Raw genomic sequence first — 23,346 nt, 5'->3', positions numbered from 1 at the left:
TGGAATTTATTGAGTATTGATTATGTGTTCAGTAAAAAACGATAATTAGAAAAATTAATTAGATGCATTGGTAGTGGAGGGCACGATCCTTAAGAAAAAATAATAAATCGACATATACATTCAGCTATCTAAAAATACACAAATACTCCTCCACCGGTTGCACCGTGCAATTAGTTTTCAGAATGACACTGTTTCATTCGGAAAATGACACTTGAACATTTCTGGGTGTCATTTGTATGTTGAAGTAGTGTCATTCAAGAACCAGTTGCATGGGAGAGTGTCTCCTAAAAATATACCATTAAGCTATTGATAGACATTGTATATTGTAGGGGAAATAACACCAAAATCCTTGTGGCTTCGCGAAATTCGCATATTTCCCTTGACCTTCAAAAGGTAGTGATTAAATTCTTGAACTTAATCCCAATTATATTCTTATTTTTCCCATAAAATTGATCGGTCCCAAAACTTATGCTGACATGGCTGTCGGAAATTCACGTATGATTAAATTTCCGGCGAATCGCTGACTGTGTTTAAGTGAGAACATTAAACGTCGTCGTTTTAAATGAAATTAGGGTTCTTCAGAGATGATTTGCTCCTCTCATCTCATCTCCTCCGGCCACCGCGACCAGGCCATCGGTTGCCTCTCTCCCGCTAACCCCTCTCTCATCTCTTTACATATCCCTTCTTCTCTTTTCTCCTTCGGCAGCCGTGACTAGGCCGCTTCTTTCCCACTAACCCCTTTCTCTTCTCTTTATAGATCCCCTCTCCTCTCTTCTTCTCCGGTCGCCACGGACACACAAGCACGAGGCGGCCACCGCTGTAACTCCGGCGAGGAGCGTCGGCCTCGTCCTTCGTATGTACTCTCTCAAATTGAAACACCCTATGAATCTCCCTCTCTGTCCTTTCCCATCTGCCCTTGGCTGGGCAGCGCAGCGACACCGCTGCCGACCTCAGCCTCCCTCATCTCTCTCAACTCTGCCCCTAAGTCAGACGACGACACACAACCGCCGACCGCCTTGTTCTCTCAACCAAACCAACACCCTCAACAAGGGAGAAAACATCATTTTAAGGTCAAGGGAAAAACGAGAATCGCACAAAACTTCAGGAATTTTGACGTTATTATGTTAGACGCAAAACGATGACGTTTAGCTTCTAATTAATCTACTCACCATAAGTGTGCCACATCGGTGACACGTCATCTAATTAATGACCGGAAAACGTCACATAAAGGAAAAAACGAGAATCGGAGCAACGATTAAGGATTTTATCACTACCTTTTGAAGGTAAAGGGAAATATGCGAATTTCGCGAAACCACAAGGATTTTGGTGCTATTTCCCCTATATTGTATATTGCATATTGCTAAATGAAGTATATTGTATTGTATACATGTGACTTGAACATTTTCGTTTGGTTTTCAGTAAATGATTATGTAGGATAATTTGTAACCCGGATATTTAGCGTGGATAATGACAGATTATTAATACTGAATTGGTGTTTGCTATCATGGCTAAATACAGAATATCCTAGTTTAAGTTAATCCTAGGGGGGAGGTGATATTATTAATCCTAAGAAATCTGAATTAATAATACTGGGTTGTGGGATTAAATCGGGTTATCCGCATTATTACTAAATAATATCAAACACTATACTGATTTGTACTAAATTAATTAATACAGTGTATTAGTCAATATCAAACACGCCTTAAATGATTACGTTAAATAAAAACAAACATTTTTTATTTGAAACGAAATAAAAACAAACATTAGTAATGCTTATTGTTATGTCAATGATATATAATACAACAATACAATTATGAATTATCGTAACTAACTTATAAAACCCTCACAAACAAAGTATCCATTAGATGCATATGTAAAAATTAAGCCAAGTAAATTTTCCTCAAAAAGAAACATTCCACACTAGAAAAAATGTAAAACTATCACGAGTTCACAACGCTCATTCCTAAAAAGAAGCTTTTTTCAGTTTATTATCATTAAAAAAAAAAAAGTCCTTTTTATCTCTCCAATATCTACCCTTTCGTTTCACACCTTTTTTTCATTCTCGTAAATTTCAATTCAAAATTTCTCCACCATTTTTTCCAGATCTACACTCCTTCAGTCTTCACTCTGCAAATGCCTCCCATTGATACGAGCTCCGATATCAGAGTAGACTCTCTCTCTCTATAGTTTAGGAACCATGTTAGCTACTGCATTTTAATTTAACTTACTATAAATCCGTGTGTATTTCTTGCCTGTTCTTCTGCAGAGATCATCAACTAATCCAGCTACTCTAAGTATGAGGTAAGATATGAAAACTATTCAGACTGTAGTGTTTTTTCATTTTATATTTTATTGTACAACGTGATGACGGAAAATAGGGGAAAATGTGCAACCAAAAAAAAAAAAATCAGAAATGTGCGTTTTCCCCAATTTTCATTCGCTAATTTACAATCATTGTTTGGTCAGTGAGTATGCGTTTGCGGATCTCAATAACTTGGAGCACTGTGCCAAGTATTTGAACAATACCCTCGTCACCTTCGGCTTCCCTGCATCACTGGATCTCTTTTCTAATGACCCCGTGAGTTAGTGTTTACAATTTTCTTTTCTTTTTATATTTTGAAGGTTTTTTGGAGCTTTTCTTAGTTGAATTTGTTTTGCTATTTGTTTAATGTGTGGGTTGAATTTATTTATTTATTTTTTTGAAATAGGTATCGGTAGCGAGGACTTGCAATTGTATACATGCTTTGTTGCAGCAGAGACAGCGGGATGTTGAATTTCGGGAGTCCGCCAATGAACAGAGGCAACGGTACTCTTTCTATTAAGTATTATTGTAGATTGTCGTAACTATTTTGACTATACTTTCTATGTTATTATGGTTTGTACTGATAAGGACTAGTGCGTGGTTTGCTTTGATAAAATTTTGAGCTCGGTGAATCATTAGGTTTAGCTTGTAAATTTGTCCAAAATAACCAAAAAAGTAAAAATAAAAATTGACGTAGAAGATTGAGGAAAGACTTGTTTTTCCCTTCTTGCACCTTGAGTGTAATAAAGCAATTGCCCTCGCCCTCCTGTTGGATGTTTTTGAACATGTTTCCGGCACTCAGCATACATGTTTCTGTTTCCAATCATGTTGATAGGGAACATACTAATTTGTGGAGTTTAATGATGGAAAGGAATCTCGGCAGAGATTTAGTAGGTTTTATGTTTTTTTTTTTTTTTTTTCCAGTTTATTGTAGTTTAGGAACATAATTGATTATTCAATGTTCTGGACAGCCAGATGATGCACTAGTATGTTGCCAATTTTATGTAGATCACGGATGTTGACAGGTATTTTTTAAGGAGAACTGAAGCATTGATACTTCAAATTATTTGGGCTCATTTAGAGTTACTACTATTGTGTAGCCTAAGTGCATAATATTTAGTATTTGGCAACTTTATCATAGTGTTGTTAAGAAAGTGACTTGCATGTTATTGTTTGACAGGCTCTTATCAGACATTTCAAGGTTGGAAGCTAAAGTGGAGAGGCTGGAATCCCAGTTATCTGCGAAAGATAGAGAGATAGCTAGTATGACCAGAACGGTGCGTCCAGTGTGTTCGTTTTGATAGATCAGCTGAGTTATCTGTAATCAATATCTTTCTCTGGTTATGTTACTAATTCAACCAATAGGAAGCGAAAGCTACAGCAGCTTTCAGAACCCAGATCGATAAGTTGCAGCAGGAGCGAGATGAATTTCAGAAGATGGTTTTGGGTAACCAGGTTTATACTTAACCTTCTTCTTGTCGTACCAGTATACTCGTTGCCATTGTATAAACAATAACATGGTACTTGATGTCAGCAAGTGAGAACTCAACAGATTCATGAGATGAAGAAGAAAGAAAAAGAGTATGTAAAGTTGCAGGTGCGATGTTTTTGTATGTCCTATTAGTCTCTTAAATGAAATATGAAAATTGTACTGTGCAGATTGTGTAAATCACATAAAGATATTAAGGGCAATTATATAGGTAATCAACATATCATTTCTTGCAGGAGCGTCTTAATCAAGTAGTGATGGAGAAAAAGAAGGAATCTAGATCAGGCATGGAAATTATGAATTTACTACAGGTGAATCTGTTGTTAGTATCTTATATTACTGTAAGATTTCTTTTAGTTTCCTCTACTCATGCACCTATACTTTTCTGACAGAAAGAAGGCAGGCAGCGTGGGACGTGGACTGGGAAGAAGGCTGACACTGATTTCTACAAAAAGATTGTAAGTAATGTGATTGCCTTGTTAAGTTACTAGAGGGACACACATTCCATTGACAGTTGTTACTTGCTGCTTGTAGGTGGATACTTGTGAAGCAAAAAATCAAGAATTGATGGCAGAAAATGCTGATTTGAGGACATTATTACGTTCAATGCAGGTACCTTTAATTGTTTGATAAATGTCTTTTGTGTTATGGGTTCTTTTTCTTATTTTCTTTTTATAGACACATTAAATTCCAGGATGGAGCCATGATTTATTGTTCAGGGGTGATGAAAATGTATTGGAAGAGTTCCTGGTGATGCTATCTCATGACTTCATGCAATTTTAGATTTGCTTAGTGCTTGGGTTGTGCATCTTTGAGAAAATAAGTCTTAGAAAGCACTAATAGTTTTCCGTACAATTTGGAACACATTTTCTAACCCAATGTTCTGCATCAATGGTAATTTGCAACTCGATTTAATCAATGCTTCCCCTTATAATTTGTTGGCACTTCTCAAGTTAGGTGAGGATAGATCTTAGACAAAATGAAAAATTGGGGTCCGCATTATTTTCCAACTGAATGACACTGGTACTTTTAGGGAAAGCAAAGTGTGGGTGATGGAATACATAAATCTTCTCTCCTTTGTTTCTTCGCCTGTTAATATGTTATTATTGGTCTTGTACACTATGTGCTTATTCTGTACACTACCACTTGAAGTGACTGTATATCATGGACTTCCCTCATGCTCTCATCCTGTGTGTCCTGTCATGTTTGAGTATCTGGGAGGAGTACAAGATTTATAAATGATTAGAATAGAACAGTGATATGGTATGTAAGGAATTTTATCAAAGTACATCATTGATATATTGCACACTTTGCACTGGTAGGAGTCTTTAGTTCAATGAAGATTTATGTCTAAATTACTCCTGAATCCAGGCTGATATGCGTGAATTCTTGAATGCTCCGAATGGGAAGCAGTCTTCTCCTGTCAATGCTAGATCAGATACTGACCTGTCACAGTCCCCTTTGGGTGGGAGGACGGTATGTCAGAATTTTGGAAAGAGATGAAAAATCTTATTGTAATGATAAACTTCCATCTGCTTGAATTAGGGTTCATTTTTTACTTTACAGGACATGTTTGATCTGCCTCTTCACATGGCCAGAGATCAAATTGAAGAAAGTCTTCGAACAAAAATGAGCTCAATAAAGGAGCGCATGGTTCAGCTTCAAGATGCACAAAAGGGAGCAGAGTTCACTTCTGAGGTGTCGGAGAGAGAACTTGAGCTTGAAGCTCAGCTTGTTGAGGCAAGAAGCATTATTCAAGAGCAGGTATCATTTAAGAAGTTTTAGTTCAGGCGGGAAAAATTTATTGTATGCTCTATATATATCTGCTGGTAATGCTCTACTTTATCTTTTGAAATTCATTGCTGTTATCTTAGTAATGAGCCCTTGAAGCTCAGCTTGTTGAGGACAAGTCAAGTTCTGATTTTATTTACTATCTTATTCTCGACTGTTTAGCACATGTGACACCTAGACTAAGTTTCAATGTTCTTTAATGCAGGCATCTATAATGTCTAAACACATTCCTAGATCTGATAGGCCAAGGTACGTTCTTGACAAATCTTACCCCTCCTCAACTCTCCCTCATGCATGATGCATACACTTGTGAAGGTGTGTTATGATTTGGAATCAAGGGAGGAAAGTTATAGGATCATTAAAGTGAAAACTAAATATTAATGTTTTATACAGGAGACTAAGTGGCCATCTAAATTCTGAGAGGGACTCAATACTGTGATTACCACAAGGTATATTGATTAAATATGCTACTTTTGCTACGAAAAGAAGAGTATTTTACAATTTGCTTACATAACTTCCAAGTTCCTATATATGTCTATTTGATTATCTAGACATCCTTATCTATGAAGGACATATGCAGATTCTGCACCTATGAAGCAGACAATCTCTAATTATCCTTATTATTTCACATATGCCAATAATGTCATGTTCTTGGTGATTTAACAAGGTTCCTTATACAATCATTTTGTTATGTAGGGACTGTTACCTCGAAAGTCCCTGTTGCTAGGCTACATGGCACTTGGTTCGTTGATCACGTAATCCTAGTTGTAGTTGCTATTGGTCAGCTTGACGCACATTGTTGAAAAAGATGTACACACTGATAACTGTGCTCACGTCAATTGTTCGGAGTATTCAGGAGACTGGAAACTATCAACAAAGCTGGATCTTAGTTTCGAGTAATAGCTCATTGCTTCCTTAGTAAGAGTAATGTACATATGTAATTGCTCTGTGTGCTTAAATTATCCTAACTTTTAGACATAGGTTCAGCTGAACATATCGTTTGAACAGGTTTTACCCGTTTCGGCATTTCTATTTGTATTGCCTTATGAGTTATGACATGTATTTGTTGCAAAGACATTTCTTTTGCTTCATTTATATTCTCAAACTTTTGTCTGACCAGTAACTTTCTTTGTGCTTCTTGTGGTTGACCAATGATCGACATATCTTGTAAACATATATACTTGGTAAAAAATAAACATTTAAGTGTAAAAGTCTGCCCCTATGACTATTAGGCTTTTGGTTGCCTGAATTCAATGAATAATCATAGGGTTGGCTTCATTGATTTTAATAAATGACGTGAATTTGAACCTTTTGACTTGGCTTTTGAGTTGAAGTCAACTATTTCCCTACGTTGGCAATTAAGATTCCAACTTAACATATACTCCATTTCCTCTACTTTTTTTCACAATTAACTATTGTATGTTTGTTTTGATAAATGGGGCTCAAATTTAAGACATCATGATAGTTTAACACGACATTATGATGTCGGTACAGTTTTCTTTTTCTATCAAAGTTGAAGCTACCGACGCACTAAGAAAGTATGAATGGGCCATCACTTTAATTTGATCTGTGGGACTATACGAACCATCTGAGGAGAGACCAATTGATTCGTTGTTGAGGTGGGGTTGATGAAAACCAAAGGAAAATGGTAGCTCCAGTAGAAGTTAGTTGTGCACATGACCCCAAAAAAACCTTAACGTGACCTTGAAATCGAAGGTGGCCTCTTTGCTTGCCTTTGTCAAAAAGAAGTAGTTAATCACTCCATTAATTATTAAGATCCCATCAATCATAGCCTAATTATCAGCCTTGTTCCAATCCCTTCACTAAGGAAACCACTCTTCCATCTATATTTATTTACACACGTCCCCATCGAGAGAGAGAGAAGAAGAATTTGAGAATGGAATTAAAAAGTAGAGATGAAAATGAAGAGCCAAAAAAGGCAGTTTCTGTGCTGCAAGGCGATGGGATTTGCATGAGCAGAATTCTTGCTAGGGAATCCTCAGCGGGCCAATCTTCACGTGTGTTTTATCGATCCAACGAAGGCGTTCCATTTGGATGGGAAATGCAGCCAGGAACAGCCAAGAACCCACAGCAAGATGAAGACGTGATCCCCCCAATTTGCCCCTCCCCACTGATGCAGAGCTTGCATCTGGATCTCCCCCCGCCGCCCCTCAAAACCTCCAAGATTTGGAGGTTGAGAGAGATGATTATGATGAAGAAGGCGGGGGGGAGAAACAAAGAGCAAGAGAGCTCTAGGTTTCCTTCGACTTCGACTTCAACCTTCTCATCCGCCACCAGCCGCGTCGTGGATGTTTCCATGGTCGATGGCCCCTTCATTCCCGCCATACTGGTATATATATTCACACTTCCTTTCTCAAAATATATATTATGATTACTTATCGCACGTAATTAAAAATAGGAGCAAGGGAAGACGAGAATATACTACTGCAGCCTACACAATAATGCATTCGCTGTGGAACAAGGCAATTTATATGTGACTAGATTTCTCTCCGAACCGGAGCAGTTTTCCGGCCCTCTTCACGGCGGGGATTCGGCGGTGGGGGTACCGTTCGGGTGGGAGATGCATCCGGGGACGCCCAAGGCGGCTGGGGATGAAGAGATCATCCCGCCGCCCAGTCCTCCACCGGCGGCGCAAAGCCTGTCGCTGCCGCGGCCAGATATGAAGGCGAAGAGGTCGACGTGGAGGAAGGCTTGGTTCTGGATAAGGCGCCGCAAGACGAAGGAGATCATGAAAATGCATGAGATCAGCTTTAGGTATGATGAGAAGTGGGGTGTCGATGGTGACGCTTCTTCTCTTCGGTCGTCGTCGTCGTCGGCTGCGCCGCTGTCGAGAGGCGGCGGTTGGAGGATTGGGAGGAATTTGGAGAGCACAAGAGACTTGCTTGTTTTTGCCAGGAGAAAGTGGAAGTCGTTGGTGTCTTAGAAATGTTTTTGGGACTCATGTCAAATTTATTTCAATAATTTGAGGAAATGTGATACTATTGTTAATATATAAGTAATAATGTGTTGTGTGGATATAAACGGAATGAGATAGGGCAAAGTAATAAGGTTGTTATTTACTTAATTTTGCAAATTCGGATGGGATCAATATCTTAATATATTGCATTTGTAGAAAAGTATTCGTAATACTTGTATGTAACAGTAATAATAATTAATGATGTCTATTTATTGTTAACTTGTAGTGTATTATAATTCAAATTCTTCTGTTTTCAGTTGCTCGAGAATATTAGATCTAAATTTGAACCATAAAATCATGACTGTGGATATACATATATACTCCACATTTGTTATATACTGTAGAGTAGTGTGATATGTCGTGTTTACTTCACATTTGTTAAGCATGAAGAGAGGGTTAATTCGTACTGGTTTTCTTTTATGGAATTAATTCAAAAATAAAAAAAAATGGAGTCCTCTATTCTTCATCAAATTTAACCACAAATTTTGCTTTATTTGTAAAACTAGTACATTCTCCCGTGCGATGCACGGGCCACGATATATTTATTTATTTTTAAAATTTTAATTTATATAAATATATTACTCCTTCCGTCTCACTCTAATAGGTTCGTTTTCCTTTTTTAGACGTCTCACTCCAATAGGCTCGTTTTTCATTTTCAATAAAGAAATTGTACTTAATTGGTGTAAACCACGCCACTTACTCCTGAAAAGTAAGTTTCTTAATCTCCGTGCCCAAAAGAAGTGAGCCTATTGGAGTGAGACGAATGGAGTATTATTTATGAGTTACATTAATTAATAACAAAAAAAATCTATTAATTTAAATATTAGTATTTGATAATTTATCAACTTAATGAGTAGGAGTATAAGTATTAAATTTGATAAGTATTGTATAATAATTAAATTTACTGATTATAAAGCATATAATTTAAGTGAATCTCATTTTGAGCAAATAACACTAAAACTATCAATAACAATATTAATAGACGTCATATAATAATTTTGGGCTCTTAAAAGTATGAACTGCATTATTATTAAAAGTTCATATTTAAATAGCCCAAAAATAATTACAAAAATAGAAAAAATACGAATAATATAAAAACAAAATATAACAACAAATATGTTTATACAAACAAATAAATAATTTGTACATATTATTAAATAAATCTATATTATATTTTAAATTCTAATTTTAAGATAAATAACTATTTTTTTACAAATTCTTATTGAAATTTCCTTCTCCTTAATTGCATTAAATTAAAATAATTATAATCAAACAATCATGTAAGTTTTTTTGCAAGAAAAAAAAAAGACATTTAATTATTTTTCACCAACAAACGAAAACAAAATAAAATAACTCATACTCCCTCCGTCCACGAAATGAGTACCCATTTGTGGACGGCACGGGTTTTAAGAAATGTATGGAGTGTAGTGTAAATAGTTTAAGGGTCCCACTTTTTAAGTGTATTAATTAAAGAGATGTGTGGGGTACACTTGCCAAAAAGGAAAATGGGTACTCATTTCGTGGACGGACGAAAAAGGAAATATGGATACTCATTTCGTGGACGGAGGGAGTATTTTATAGTACTCCCTCCATCCCAAACGAAATGTCCTATTTCTTTTCGGCACGGAGATTAAGAAATGTGTATAAAGTAGATAAAGTGGGTTGGTGGAAATTATTTAAATATTAAGTATAAAGAGAGTGTGTATTGCCAAAAAAGGGAACAAAACATTTCGTTTGGGACAGCCAAAAAAGGAAAACATGACATTTCGTTTGGGACGGAGGGAGTATTATATAAAGATGTATATACTTTATGTCAAATCTTAGAAAAAAATATTATAATGATATTTTTCTATTTTTCTAATATTATAAATATCTGAAGAAAGAAAGAGAGTAAAATAAAATGGTTCAAATAAGTTCAAAGAAAGGAGAATATAAAATAGAACCTAAACCTTGTATATTAAAGATTATACATAACACAAACTTAACAAATTTTGGTATTTTTTTAAAACTTTAAAATTTATATAGTTCAAAATATTATCTACTCTATCTCAAATTTGAGATAGTTCTTTGATATTTGATTATTATTTTCTATAAAATTAAAATTAACAAATATTTTTATAATATCGTCTCAACGTTTGTTGATAATAGTGCATCATATTTTTTAATTAAAAGTTTTTATTTACATATTTTTATGTTATGTTTGATAAAGTAATCCAATGAATAAATTTGATGTTTTATTTGTTCTTGTTATCAAAAGAGAAGAGAACATGATAAATTTTGTGGAGAGAGATTAATATATAGATAATATAATAACGTGGAGTGAATAAGGAGAGAGGGGAAAAAAATGAAAGAATATAGAAAAAGAAAGAGGAGAGAGAAATATAATCACTTTAAAATTTTAAATTATAATAACTTATTTATTTCAAATTCACATTTAATGATTTTTATATCAAATTAAAAATCTTGTCATGATCTTTAATTTTAGATACATGTCGAATATATTTTCATAAATTAAATTTAAAGATTTTTAGAAAATTATCTAAATATGAAAAATAGGTTAGAAGAGAGAAAAATTTGGAATTGAGAATAAATGGGTGAATGTATAAGAAAATGAGGAGAGAGAAAATATGAGAAAAAATGATAGTAGATGAAGCGTAACTTATCTCAGATTTCTACATTTCTCTCTCCTCTCACCCCACTCTCTTTAATTTCTAAACTTTTATCCTTAATTGACATTATAATTGCAAAAATGCCATTATATTGGAGGGAAGAAAACTGGTGTTTTATATTATATATAGATATAGATGTTGCACCGCAATATTTGTAAGTGCAACTATCTTGTCTAACTTGGCCCATTACTAAGCCCAATTAATTTCTGACATACTTGTGCTAACAAACGTTATTATTAAGCCCAGATAAATGAGTGTCATTTTATTCTACATCTGGCAGCCTAATTTGGATGCGATATGCGTTGCGTCAGAAAATATTCTAGAGCACTTGCAAAATGGGTCGTCTTATCTCCCCTTTTACTGGTGCAATGTATGTTGGTATCACAAGCTAATATAGTTGAGGTATGATTGAATGAATCTAAATTATGATTTTGACTTCCGCCAAGTTGAGACCTACTTAATTTGTTTTGAATCCTATTCCAGACTAGAAGCTGCAATTTATATGAGTTAAATTAAAATGCCTATTTGTTAGTTGAGGGTATGGTGTTTTCTTATGATACAAATATCTTGTTTGTTTTAAAAAATAAGCTATTGATTTGGTCAAGCAAGAATCCGATATTATTATTTTATTTTTTTTTGATGAAATTACATTATAAATAATACAAACCACACACCTCCCACCTAATGGTTATTGTGGCCGAGAGTATTCGAACTATGGTGTTTTCTTATGATAGAAATATCTTGTTTGTTTTAAAAAAGAAGCTATTGATTTGGTAAAGCAAGAATCCGATATCTTTTTTTTTTTTTGATGAAATTACATTATAAATAATACAAACCACACACACACCCCACCTAATGGTTATTGTGGCCGAGAGTATTCGAACCTGTGACCTCTTGGACAACAGGCAACCACCCCAACCACTAGGTCATCCCAAGGGGACAGAATCTGATATCTTTTATTCAAACATGTGTGCGATTATGTATACCACCATATGATTCTCAGTTTTAGATTATGTCACAATATTTATTTCATCAGCTGATCCGAGTTTTATGGAGCTAGGGAGGAGCTTTACTTCATCTTGACTAATTCTGTTTTTTTTTCTTATTTTTATACGGCTCTCAGAAATAGCATACATTGTACGCGTAATTAATACTATTATTTTTATTTGATAAACCTCTATAGATTAAAAAATTATTAATTTGTTAATATGTTAATATCTCTCCAAATTAATAAAATATTTTATCGTGTTTTTTAAGAAATTCAACACTTATACTAAATTATCAAGCATATACATATCAAGGTATGTATATCAAGATATGAGGGAAATTTTATTATAACCCTCTTTCATAAAAACATAAGTTTTATAGCCCTAGTTTATAATAGATAAGTTATATAGTCATTTTAAGTTTAAAAGATTATAACACCCTTTGACTTTTTTGTACTCGATGGCGCCATCGTGTACACCATCGAGTACTCGTGGTGTCATCGTGTACACCATCGAGTACTTCGATTACTCGATAGTGTTGTAGAAAATCTTCATTTTTTTCATTACTCGATGGTGTACACGATGGTGCCATCGAGTACTCGAAGTTTCAAAAAAGTCAAAGGGTGTTATAGTCTTTTAAGCCTAAAATGACTATATAACTTATCTATTATAAATTAGAGCTATAAAACTTATGTTTTTAACAAAAATGGCTATATGTGATAATTCCCACTAATGGTTATATACAACCTATTTTAAAATAACATAAGTTTTATAGCCCCAGTTTCCAATACATAAGTTATATAGTCATTTTAGGCTTAAAAATCTATAACGTCTTTTGTCTTTTAAGCCTAAAATGGTTATATAACTTATGTATTATAAACTAGGGCTATAAAACTTACATTTTTATGAAAAATGGCTATATGTAATAATTTCCACTTATTGTACCTTATTTATTTATATAATAATGATTTATTGTTATTTTCATTTATCTAATTAAATAGTTAAGATATTTATCTTTTTTTAGGATTCTAAAAAGAGTTTCAGATATGTATCAAATAAATTTGGATAAGATAATGTAATTAATTGATATATTTTTGCAGTATTTTATTAATCTAAATATATAATAGTGCTAATTTACCCAATTACCTTCAAAATTAAATATATAATAGAGATATAATAAGCATGCTATATTTTGTGCCCAACACAATTTTTATATTAGTATAGATTGTAATATTCTTAATATGTATTTGCTTTGTATAAGGAAAGGGTAAACTCTACTTACCATCTTACTTCTTGTTTACTTTAACATAATAAAAAATTCGACTACGAGTTATAAATTTTCAAGCAACATATTTTCCCTTGGAAAATAATAGTATATATTTGTATACTTGAGGGAAGATGATATAATTTTATAACACCTTACAAAGAGTGAATAATTATATTAGTATTATCTAAAATAAATAACATATATATAAAATATAATCTCTATTTTAAATAATAAATTTAAATATTTTTATATTATCCCTCTAAGAGGATGTAAGTCGAGTTTATAAGCTCCTTCAAAGTGTTTGACAAAGTAAGCTCCTAAAGAGCTTATAAGTTGTAAAATAAAGCTCCAAGAGCTTACAAACTCTCCAAATAATAAGTTCATTTAGCTACCCCAACTTATTTTCTCATTATCTTATAATTAGCAACACTCATTTAACAAAAATAACTCAACTATAATTTTTTATTTTCATCATATATCATTCTAATTTAATTTTTTTCGATTTTCTCTCTTTAACTAAATTTTTTCTCTTACTAACTAAAATTTATTTATCTAGCTTATAAGCTCAATTACCCAAACACTTTGACAACTTATAAGTTCTTGAGAAACTACATCTTATAACTTCCAAGAGCTTATAAGCTTTTTAAAATAAGCTTAATTAGCCAAACACGCAGCCTCTGTATTTAGAGGAATAAATTAAGCAAACACATCCATAATAATAATAATAGCAATATATTTAGGGCGATCGCGACGAATAAAAACCGACTTTTCGAAATTGTGAAGTAGAAACATTGAAAGGCCATGAATTTTGTGAGTGTAGGGGTAGGGCTTCCAAATGTGTCATGAATATGAGGACCAGACTGTAGGAATACGACGATACAATAGAGCAGCATGTGCCACATTTCTCCAATATGCAATTGTTTTCCGACGCGTGGACCTTTCTAAACTCATTTTCAAACAATTCACGTATTACTATTGCTTGGTATTCTGAAATTATAGTGGGGGTATTTAAGTCATTTCATTGTCCAGACTCATCATTATACACTACTATCAAACATGTAGCTTCAAATTACATGGCGCTACAAATGGGATATCAAATGCGCAGCCTATTAACATAGCAACCCCAGACCTAGTTATATTTTATTGGGTTTGCTTATAATGGCTTATCCTAACTAATAAATCAAACACAGCCTTAGTATTACCACTTCCTTCGCAATCTAACTACTATAACAAAACGCTATATTAATTATGCTTTCCCATCCACATAAAAAGATTAATGAAAATATCTACATTTATATATATGCTTGTCTTCTCTCAAAACAAGCAACCGGCGGCTTATAAAATACTGTTTAATAATTTGTTGGATGCAGTCGATGCGAGCTTGTGCTTGAATGTCTCCAAAAATATTTCATCATCTGGGTAAGTCAACTCTCTATGTATAGATCTAAATTCAAACACTATCAGATATTATTAACATATTAGTATTGAATATAAATTTGGGTCTGAATATAGACGTAGTCTCATGAATCAAGATTCTTCGAATTGTATGCCATATATAACTTTTTATGATGTATTAAAAACATGCTTTTTATACTAGCGGAGATGACGTTCATTTGCACGTTAAAAGGAAATATTTTAATAAATATTTTTCTATATATGAGTGGAAATTTATATTTTATTTAATTTTATAGTAACATTTTAATTTTAAATATTTTTTGAACAAATTATTGGATTGTTTTTTAAAAGAATAATGTTATAAAAGTCATAAAATTGAGAAGAAAAAAAAAGTAATCTAAATTTAGCAAAAAATAATTCATTTTAATTAACCATCGCCTAATTTTGTCGTGATTATAAAAAAAATAAGACCCAAAAGAAATGAAGATTGATATGAAATTCATGTTTATTTTCTAGGAAAATAAAACTAATAATTAATCCTTTATATTGTAATTCTATATTAACTATTAAATTTACAAAATAAAGAATAGTAAATTATGTGGATGAAGAATCCTAATGGATACTACTACTTAAATAATTTAAAATATAAACCATAATATATTTTTAGATTTATTATATACTCCCTCCGTCCACCAATTAAAGCCCTACTTGCCCTTAAATTTTTGTCCACCAATTAAAGCCCTATTGTGCTTTTTGTACCCTTTTACCCTCTCTCTTTACTTTAAATTACTACCCTTTGTCTAAAAAATTTATTTTCCAGTTTTAAGTTTATTTATTTATTTTCTGAAAATTTTAAACTGGAATTAAATAAATAAATAAACTGAAAATTCGAAAATAAATAAATAAATTAATTAAAATCTGGAAAATTATTATTTTTAGAAAATAAATAAACTGGAAATAAATAAATAAATAAATAAACTGAAAATTTGAAAATAAATGAATAAACAAACTGAAAATTCAGAAAATAAATAAACTGGATATAAATAAATAAATAAACTGAAATTCGAAAATAAATAAATAAATAAATTAAAAACTGGAAAATAATTTTTTTAGAAAATAAATAAACTTAAAGTTCGAAAATAAATAAATAAACTGAAAATTCAGAAAATAAATAAACTGGAAATAAATAAATAAATAAATAAACTGAAAATTTGAAAATAAATAAATAAATAAACTGGAATTAAATAAATAAATAAACTGAAAATTCGAAAATAAATAAATTAATTAATTAAAATCTGGAAAATTATTTTTTTTAGAAAATAAATAAACTGGAATTAAATAAATAAATAAACTGAAAATTCGAAAATAAATAAATAAATTAATTAAAATCTGGAAAATTATTATTTTTAGAAAATAAATAAACTGGAATTAAATAAATAAATAAACTGAAAATTCGAAAATAAATAAATAAATAAATTAAAATCTGGAAAATTATTATTTTTGGAAAATAAATAAACTGGAAATAAATAAATAAACTGAAAATTCGAAAATAAATGAATAAACAAACTGAAAATTTGGAAAATAAATAAACTGGAAATAAATAAATAAATAAACTAAAAATTCAGAAAATAAATAAAATGGAATTAAATAAATAAATAAACTGAAATTTCAGAAAATAAATAAACTGAAAATAAATAAATGAATAAATAAACTGGAATTAAAATTTTCAGAAAATAAATAAATAAATAAACTGAAAATTGAAAAATAAATAAACTGAAAATTCGAAAATAAATAAACTAAAAATTCAGAAAATAAATAAACAGGAATTATTTATTTTCTAAAAAAAATAATTTTCCAGATTTTAATTAATTTATTTATTTATTTTCGAATTTTCAGTTTATTTATTTATTTAATTCCAGTTCATTTATTTTCTGAATGTCAGTTTATTTATTTATTTATTTCCAGTTTTCAGTTTATTTAATTAAAGAGTAAAAAAAGAAAGAAGGAAATAGCTTATAAAATAACACTACCCTTTTAGTCTTTTACACCACATTTTTCAGCTTTCTTAGTTTCCGCGCCGACACTCAAATGGGGCTTTAATTGGTGGACGGAGGGAGTATAATATATTAAATTACACAATTGACCTTAAATTAAATACATATGAGCAATGTAATATGTAAATCAAATTTTGTAAAACAAATACTCCCTCCGTCCCATTAAAGTTGGCAACATTTCTATTTTGGGTGTCCCACTAAAGTTGGCCACTTTCTAAAAATGGCAAAAGTTTACTTTAATTAAGTCAATAATTACTCACTAATTTGGTTAACAATTGTAGGCCACTTTCTAAAAATGCAAAAATTACTTTAATTAAGTCAACAATTACTCACTAATTTGGTCAACAATTGTAGGCCACACTCTATTAAAACATATAACACTCAATTTCTTAATCTCCGTGTCGAAACGAATGTTGCCAACTTTAGCGGGACGGAGGGAGTAAGAGCCATGGATATAGGTATATACATAATAATGTTGTTTAATTTAACCCCGTCCATATATGTATAGACTTATTCCATTATACTTAAACATCTCCCATATCCATTTTGTATTTTTGTTGATACTTGATGCTATAAAGCACGATCGATTGCAACAACACCATCCCCAAAACAGCAAAAGGGAAAAAGAAAATAAAAATAGTGATATTATAAATAGCGGCAACTTCGATAGCATGCACCTATTCCCACATTTCCTAATTCCTAGTACCAAGCCAAAACTATGTAAACAAAGGTGAGTAAAATAGTCATAAAAAAAGAATGAGCTCTTCACACAATTTCTCATCCTACCCTCCCTTCTTCCGCCCAAACCAGCCCCAGCCCCAGGCTGTGGAATTCGATTCCGATCCCCGCCCCAAATCCTGCTCTCTTCCCATCATAGATTTTGAGGCCTTGGAGGCGGCGCACCTGAGTCAGGTATGCCGGGAATGGGGCATGTTCAGGTTGACCAACCACGGCGTCTCGTCGGAGCTGCTCACTCAGCTCCACAATCATGCCAACAAGCTCTTCTCCCACAAGTTTGAATGGAAAAAGGGCATTCCCACCACTCCTATGCTCTACTTTTGGGGCAACCCTGCTCTCACCATGTCTGGAAATGCTCAACAAAAAGGCCCTCCTCCTGCAGACCGCCACAACTGGTTGGAAGGTTTCAATGTTTCACTCACCAACATTTCTCACTTCCATTATCAAGATCCACTTCTTGAATCTTTCAGGTTAGTTACTTACCACGTCTTTGTTTATTAATGCTTTGGCTAATTTGCAGTCACGGCACACGTGATTGTATTTAGTGGAGATGAATACGAGATGTGATGACTGATGAGGACAAACAAAATAATCAGAAAAAATCTGGATGAATCTTTACTTTACAATTTTACTATAGATGATTGGTAGTTAGTTAAATCAATTTGATTGCTTGCTTTATGTATTTTTCTAACTGGAACCCAATCATCATTTGTCCTGTCTATTTTATTTTTTTTCTTTCCAATTATTAATCCTTAATTTCGACTGCAAGATTACATTTTTCAGATTGAATTTAGCATTATTTGTAGATTGTTTGGTTGCAGATTGTTTCTTGTTTTGATAGAGAGTGATTAGCAAACAATTTGCAGGTGTTTACTAGAAGAATATGGCGCGCACCAAACAAGGCTGGCAAAGGCCATATTCAAGGGCATGGCTGAAAACCTCGACTTCCCTCCACCAAAATCAACATCCTACCTATCTCCGGCCACCGGAATTATACGCGTGTATCGATACCTCCGTTGCCCCGCGGCGGAGCGAAGATGGGGCATCCATGAGCACACAGACAGCTCTGTGCTATCCATAATTCATCAAGATCAAGTGGGAGGCCTCCAAGTTTTCAAGAACAATCAATGGCTGGATGTGGAGCCCATTCATGACACCCTCATTGTCAATCTTGGAGACATGATGCAGGTATATATGACTCTTTTGGTGGAATTCGAATTCATGACACAAGTGTCTCTGATGGTGTGTGTGTGTGTGTGTGTTTTAGGCCATGAGCGACGATGAATACGTGAGCGTGACGCACAGAGTGAAGGTGAACAGGGTGAAGGAGAGGGTGTCGATAGGGTATTTCGTGTTCCCGGCTGAGGATGGTGTCATACACACCTCCAACTACAAGCCTTTCACTTATGCCGATTTCCAAGCCAAGAATGAACTCGACCTCAAGACCCTCGGGGCCAAGATTGGCCTTCCCAGATTCAGGAAGTAACACTCAACCTCCCACGCCCTTATTTCAACCTATTTATGTTCGTGTTCGTGTTCGTGCCCGTGCTTTGACCAATATGGGAAAAGGCCAATTGGGGTGACATTGGCTTCAAACTAATGTTTTTTTCTTTTTATTATTAAAAAAAACACGTTTCTTTCTATATTCATAGTTGATAATAGTTTCCTGGAAGGAAGTAGCAACTTTGGAATATTTGGGGTGTCCGGTGTCCCACATCAATGGCATAATAGAGCTTGTCTTTAGCCTAATAATGGACTGATTGATACTTGAGATCAAATGTCTCGAGTTTGAATTTACGGTCATTTGATTTTTTAAAAAATATTTATTTATTCGAACCCCCAAAAAACAGAAGAGAACCTACCTGGCTTTTTTTTTTTTTTTTTTTTTGATCGGACAAAGTCATGTTAGATGTTAGTAATTAGTTCCCCCATCCACTCCAAGAACCTACCTGGCTTCTAATACACAGATTCAAATTACTACGTTTCTCAACTCTTATTAGACCGGGAAAAAACAAGTACTGTATTTTTTTTTTTTTGGTATCAACAAAATTTGCAGATGCTAGCTACTAACTACTCTTTCACATAAAAAATGGGAAGATCCATCATTCTCCATTTTTTATTAAAAGTTAAATTGGAGCGCGACTGACCTTTCTGGATCTCTCAGTTATTTTCTAAAGTTGCGTGAATTGTTTACGAGGCATAAAATTTGTCTAGTAGCGCTGCGTGGCTCCTCGGATAATATCATGTATCACATGTTACGCCATTCCAAAATGCTTTTAAATTACTCGAGAGGTTGTTGACCCGTGAGGTTGGTGAAACAAAGGAGGCCGAATTCAAAACAGACACGTTTGTCCTTTCAATTCTTTTGTTTGCAACAAGTGATTTAACGTTGGCTTTGTCTTTTATAATTTACATATAAAAGAAAAATATTTAAATAATGGTCACAAAAGGTTTCCTCATAAGAAAAAATAAATGGTCACAAAAGGCCATTATCATTTTTTTTTGATAAAAAGGCCATTATCAATTAATCACATGATCACTGTGCGAATAAGAATCACATTGTCGCTAAATTATAATCCTTTGAGTCAAATAAAATGAAACAAACGTAAAATTGAAAATCAGAATTGTGAATTTGAGATATAATTAATTTAAAATTGAAATTTAATTTCATCAAAATTATAATATATCAAAAGGTCAAGATTTCAATTTGAAATCGATTTCAAAATTGAGTGGTAATTTTGTAGTTATATTAATAAAATTGAAGGTTTATAATTAAACTACAGTTTTTTCATTTTAATTCTTTTTTCTTTATATTCAATTTTGTTGTTTTATTTCTTTTTAAATTGTGAAATTGGACTAATTATAAAATATTGGAGTAATTTTTTGTAAATCTATAACGTATTTCAGGAGTTTATTATTTCACCATATCTGAAAAATTGACTTTTAAATCCATAGCGTTTTATTTTCGTCTCAAATTAGTCTGGTGATCGATTTTTTCTTACGCCGACGCTGAAAATGACATGGTGGCAGTCGAAATTGACACATAAGCACATTTTTAACATGTGGAATAAAATAAAATAAAAAATACAAAATGCAAATATGATTAGTGTGAAATTGATTGAGGATTCTTAATTTTAAGTATTATTAGTGGTTAATCATTTGAAGATTCTCAAATTCAAGTAAATTTAGTGGAAAATCATTTGAGGATTCTCAAATTGAAAGATGATTAGTGGGAATCGATTGGGGATTCTCAAAATGAAGTAAGATTAGTGTGAAATCGATTGGGAATTCTAAATTTCAAGTATGATTAGTGATTCTCAAATTCAAAGATGATTAGAGTGAAATCGATTGAGGATTCTCAATTTCAAATATGATTAGTGGTTAATCATTTGGATGTTCTCAAATTCAAGTAAATTTAGTGGCGAATCATTTGGGGATTCTCAAATTCAAGAAAGAGGAGTAGGAAATCATTTGGAGATTCTTAAATTCAAGTAACATTAGTGGAAAATGGTTTGGGGATATTCAAACTCAAGTATGATTAGTGGGAAATCATATATAAATTCAAATTACAACATAATATATATATATAGGAGTGGGCTACCGTGAGAGCACATCTTAAAATAAGAAATAAGAGCAATTTTTAATGTATGAATTTTATGTAGAACACGTATGAATTCGCTGTATAAAGGTATGAATTGTGAACAATAAATTTTTACTACCTTTGGGATTCGAACTCAGGACCATAAATCCATCCAACATGATTACGAATCAACCGTAGATCTTGATGATCTAAGGGCTGAAAATGATTCTTATTTTATATCTTAAGAAATGCTCTTATTTTAACCCTCCCCTATATATATATATATATATGTATATATTACGTTATATTAAAATGATAATTTAGATTAGTATAAATAAACTTGTGTTTAAAACAAATGTAATATTTGAGAATAATCCATACATATCCAATAATTTTCAAATTATTATCATTAATTTATACTAAATGAAAATATATATTTGCAAAAATTACTCATAGAGTAATAGTCTATGAGCAGTCTCTTAGTTCATATTAATTATGAAATTTTTCAAGAATTAGTTGTCAATATGTGATACTATAATTTTGATATTGAAAGTTATTACAAAGTTACTTCAATATGTGACCTTCAGTATGATTAGTAATCTACAGTATATTAAAGAGGTAATTTTTAATTTCAAAATTAAGTGGCAATTATATAATTATAATAAAATTAAAGGTTTATTTATAACTATATTATTTCTTTTTTTTCTTTAACTTCGTTTTTTTTTTTCTAAAATTATAAAATTTGATTAATTATAAAATAATTAATATGTACATCAAATTAAAGATCAAGATAAAAGCTTCAATTAAATATGTTTTATTTAAATATTTGATTTAAAATATAAAAGTCTTATTTACTTAAAGATTAAAATTTAAATAATTCTCTCTCCTCTATCATCTTTTTTTGAATAAATTTATTTTTCAATTCTTTTTATTTTCATTTTTAAAAGTTTTTATCAAAAATTTTATCGTGAAATCTTCTCTATTTTTTTCTCAATATTCAACTCAAATATATTCAGTTAAAATTTAATTTTTATTATATTTATAAATATTATAATTAAGTTAGTATCAATTTTATATAAATTAAAAATATTTCTCGTGCATTGCATGTGATGCAAAAGCTAGTTAGATCTTAAATTGATGAATTGAGTTAAGGATTTCAAATTGAATCTCAATTTCACCTAATCTAACACAAATTTCATAATCCCCAATTGCATTTCTCACTAATCTTACTTCAATTTCATAATCCCCTATTGCAATTTATGCAATCTTGCTTCAATTTCATAATCCCCAATTTGATTTATTCTAATCTAACTTCAATTTGATAATCCCAAATCGATTTCCAACTAATCTTAATTCATTTTGAGAATCCTCAATCGATTTTTCACTAATCATACTTAATTTTGAGAATCCCCAAGTGATTTTCCACTAATATTACTTGAATTTGAGAATTATGAATCGATTTTCTACTAATCATACTTCAATTTGAGAATCCCCAAATGATTTTTCGCTAATATTACTTGAATTTGAGAATTCCCAATCGATTTTTCACTAATCATACTTCAATTTCATAATCCTCAATCGATTTATCAATAATTATTTAATAACCCTCAATCGATTTTCCACTAATCTTACTTCAATTTCATCATCCCCAAACGATTTTCAACTAATCATAGTTCAATTTGAGAATCCCCAAATGATTTTCCACTAATATTACTTGAATTTGAGAATCCCCATTCGATTTCCACTAATCATACTTCAATTTGAGAAATCCCAAATGATTTCCACTAATTTTACTTCAATTTCAGAATCCCCAATCGATTTTCCACTAATTTTGCTTCAATTTCAAAATCCTCAATCGATTTCTCACTAGTCATACTTCAATTTCATAATCCCCAAACATAGAGTGTTTGCTTTGATGTGGATAGCCTAGTAAATGCAGTGGTTTTTTCCTTTAATGAACTTGCACCAATGACATTGAATAAGGTTTTCCTAAGTTTGCAGGGTTGCATGATAGAGATCATGAAGGTTAAGGGGCAGAACTGCTACAAACTTCCTCATATGAAGAAGGAGGCACTGTTAAGACAACAACTTCTTCCTC

General features: G+C 32.1%; 3 protein-coding genes and 1 long non-coding RNA gene across 5 annotated transcripts; 3 read left to right on the top strand and 1 right to left on the bottom strand.

The window, feature by feature from the left end:
* Positions 1-1,987: 1,987 nt before the first annotated feature.
* LOC131004508 (uncharacterized) lies at positions 1,988-6,659 on the top strand. Its single transcript, XM_057931215.1, has 15 exons — positions 1,988-2,166; positions 2,267-2,301; positions 2,467-2,578; positions 2,709-2,806; positions 3,483-3,579; positions 3,668-3,757; positions 3,837-3,899; positions 4,028-4,102; positions 4,184-4,249; positions 4,326-4,403; positions 5,163-5,267; positions 5,358-5,555; positions 5,788-5,831; positions 5,976-6,031; positions 6,279-6,659. The coding sequence occupies exons 1-14, from the start codon at positions 2,134-2,136 to the stop codon at positions 6,019-6,021; spliced, it is 1,140 nt and encodes a 379-aa protein (XP_057787198.1). The 5' UTR covers positions 1,988-2,133; the 3' UTR covers positions 6,022-6,031; positions 6,279-6,659.
* A 417-nt stretch (positions 6,660-7,076) lies between these two features.
* Positions 7,077-8,795, top strand: LOC131004545 (uncharacterized). The gene is made up of 2 exons (XM_057931258.1): positions 7,077-7,932; positions 8,002-8,795. The coding sequence occupies exons 1-2, from the start codon at positions 7,480-7,482 to the stop codon at positions 8,524-8,526; spliced, it is 978 nt and encodes a 325-aa protein (XP_057787241.1). The 5' UTR covers positions 7,077-7,479; the 3' UTR covers positions 8,527-8,795.
* A 5,956-nt stretch (positions 8,796-14,751) lies between these two features.
* On the top strand, positions 14,752-19,417 carry LOC131004532 (gibberellin 2-beta-dioxygenase 6). 2 transcript variants are annotated; one of them, XM_057931250.1, is made up of 4 exons: positions 14,752-14,900; positions 17,741-18,138; positions 18,535-18,856; positions 18,936-19,417. In XM_057931250.1, the coding sequence occupies exons 2-4, from the start codon at positions 17,861-17,863 to the stop codon at positions 19,152-19,154; spliced, it is 819 nt and encodes a 272-aa protein (XP_057787233.1). In that variant the 5' UTR covers positions 14,752-14,900; positions 17,741-17,860; the 3' UTR covers positions 19,155-19,417. The 2 variants fall into 2 exon arrangements, with proteins under 2 accessions (XP_057787233.1, XP_057787224.1); XM_057931241.1 differs by lacking the exon at positions 14,752-14,900 and having other exon boundaries at positions 17,489-18,138.
* On the bottom strand, positions 19,291-20,026 carry LOC131004784 (uncharacterized). Its single transcript, XR_009095103.1, has 2 exons — positions 19,618-20,026; positions 19,291-19,526 (listed from the first exon to the last, which is right to left on the bottom strand). It is a non-coding gene; the product is annotated as an uncharacterized LOC131004784 (long non-coding RNA).
* Positions 20,027-23,346: the final 3,320 nt, after the last annotated feature.

Source organism: Salvia miltiorrhiza, chromosome 1, assembly GCF_028751815.1.
Source record: "Salvia miltiorrhiza cultivar Shanhuang (shh) chromosome 1, IMPLAD_Smil_shh, whole genome shotgun sequence".
Classification (NCBI taxonomy): Eukaryota; Viridiplantae; Streptophyta; class Magnoliopsida; order Lamiales; family Lamiaceae; genus Salvia; species Salvia miltiorrhiza.
Note: the sequence above shows the minus strand (reverse complement) of the source record. Positions and strands in the feature narration are given on the sequence as shown.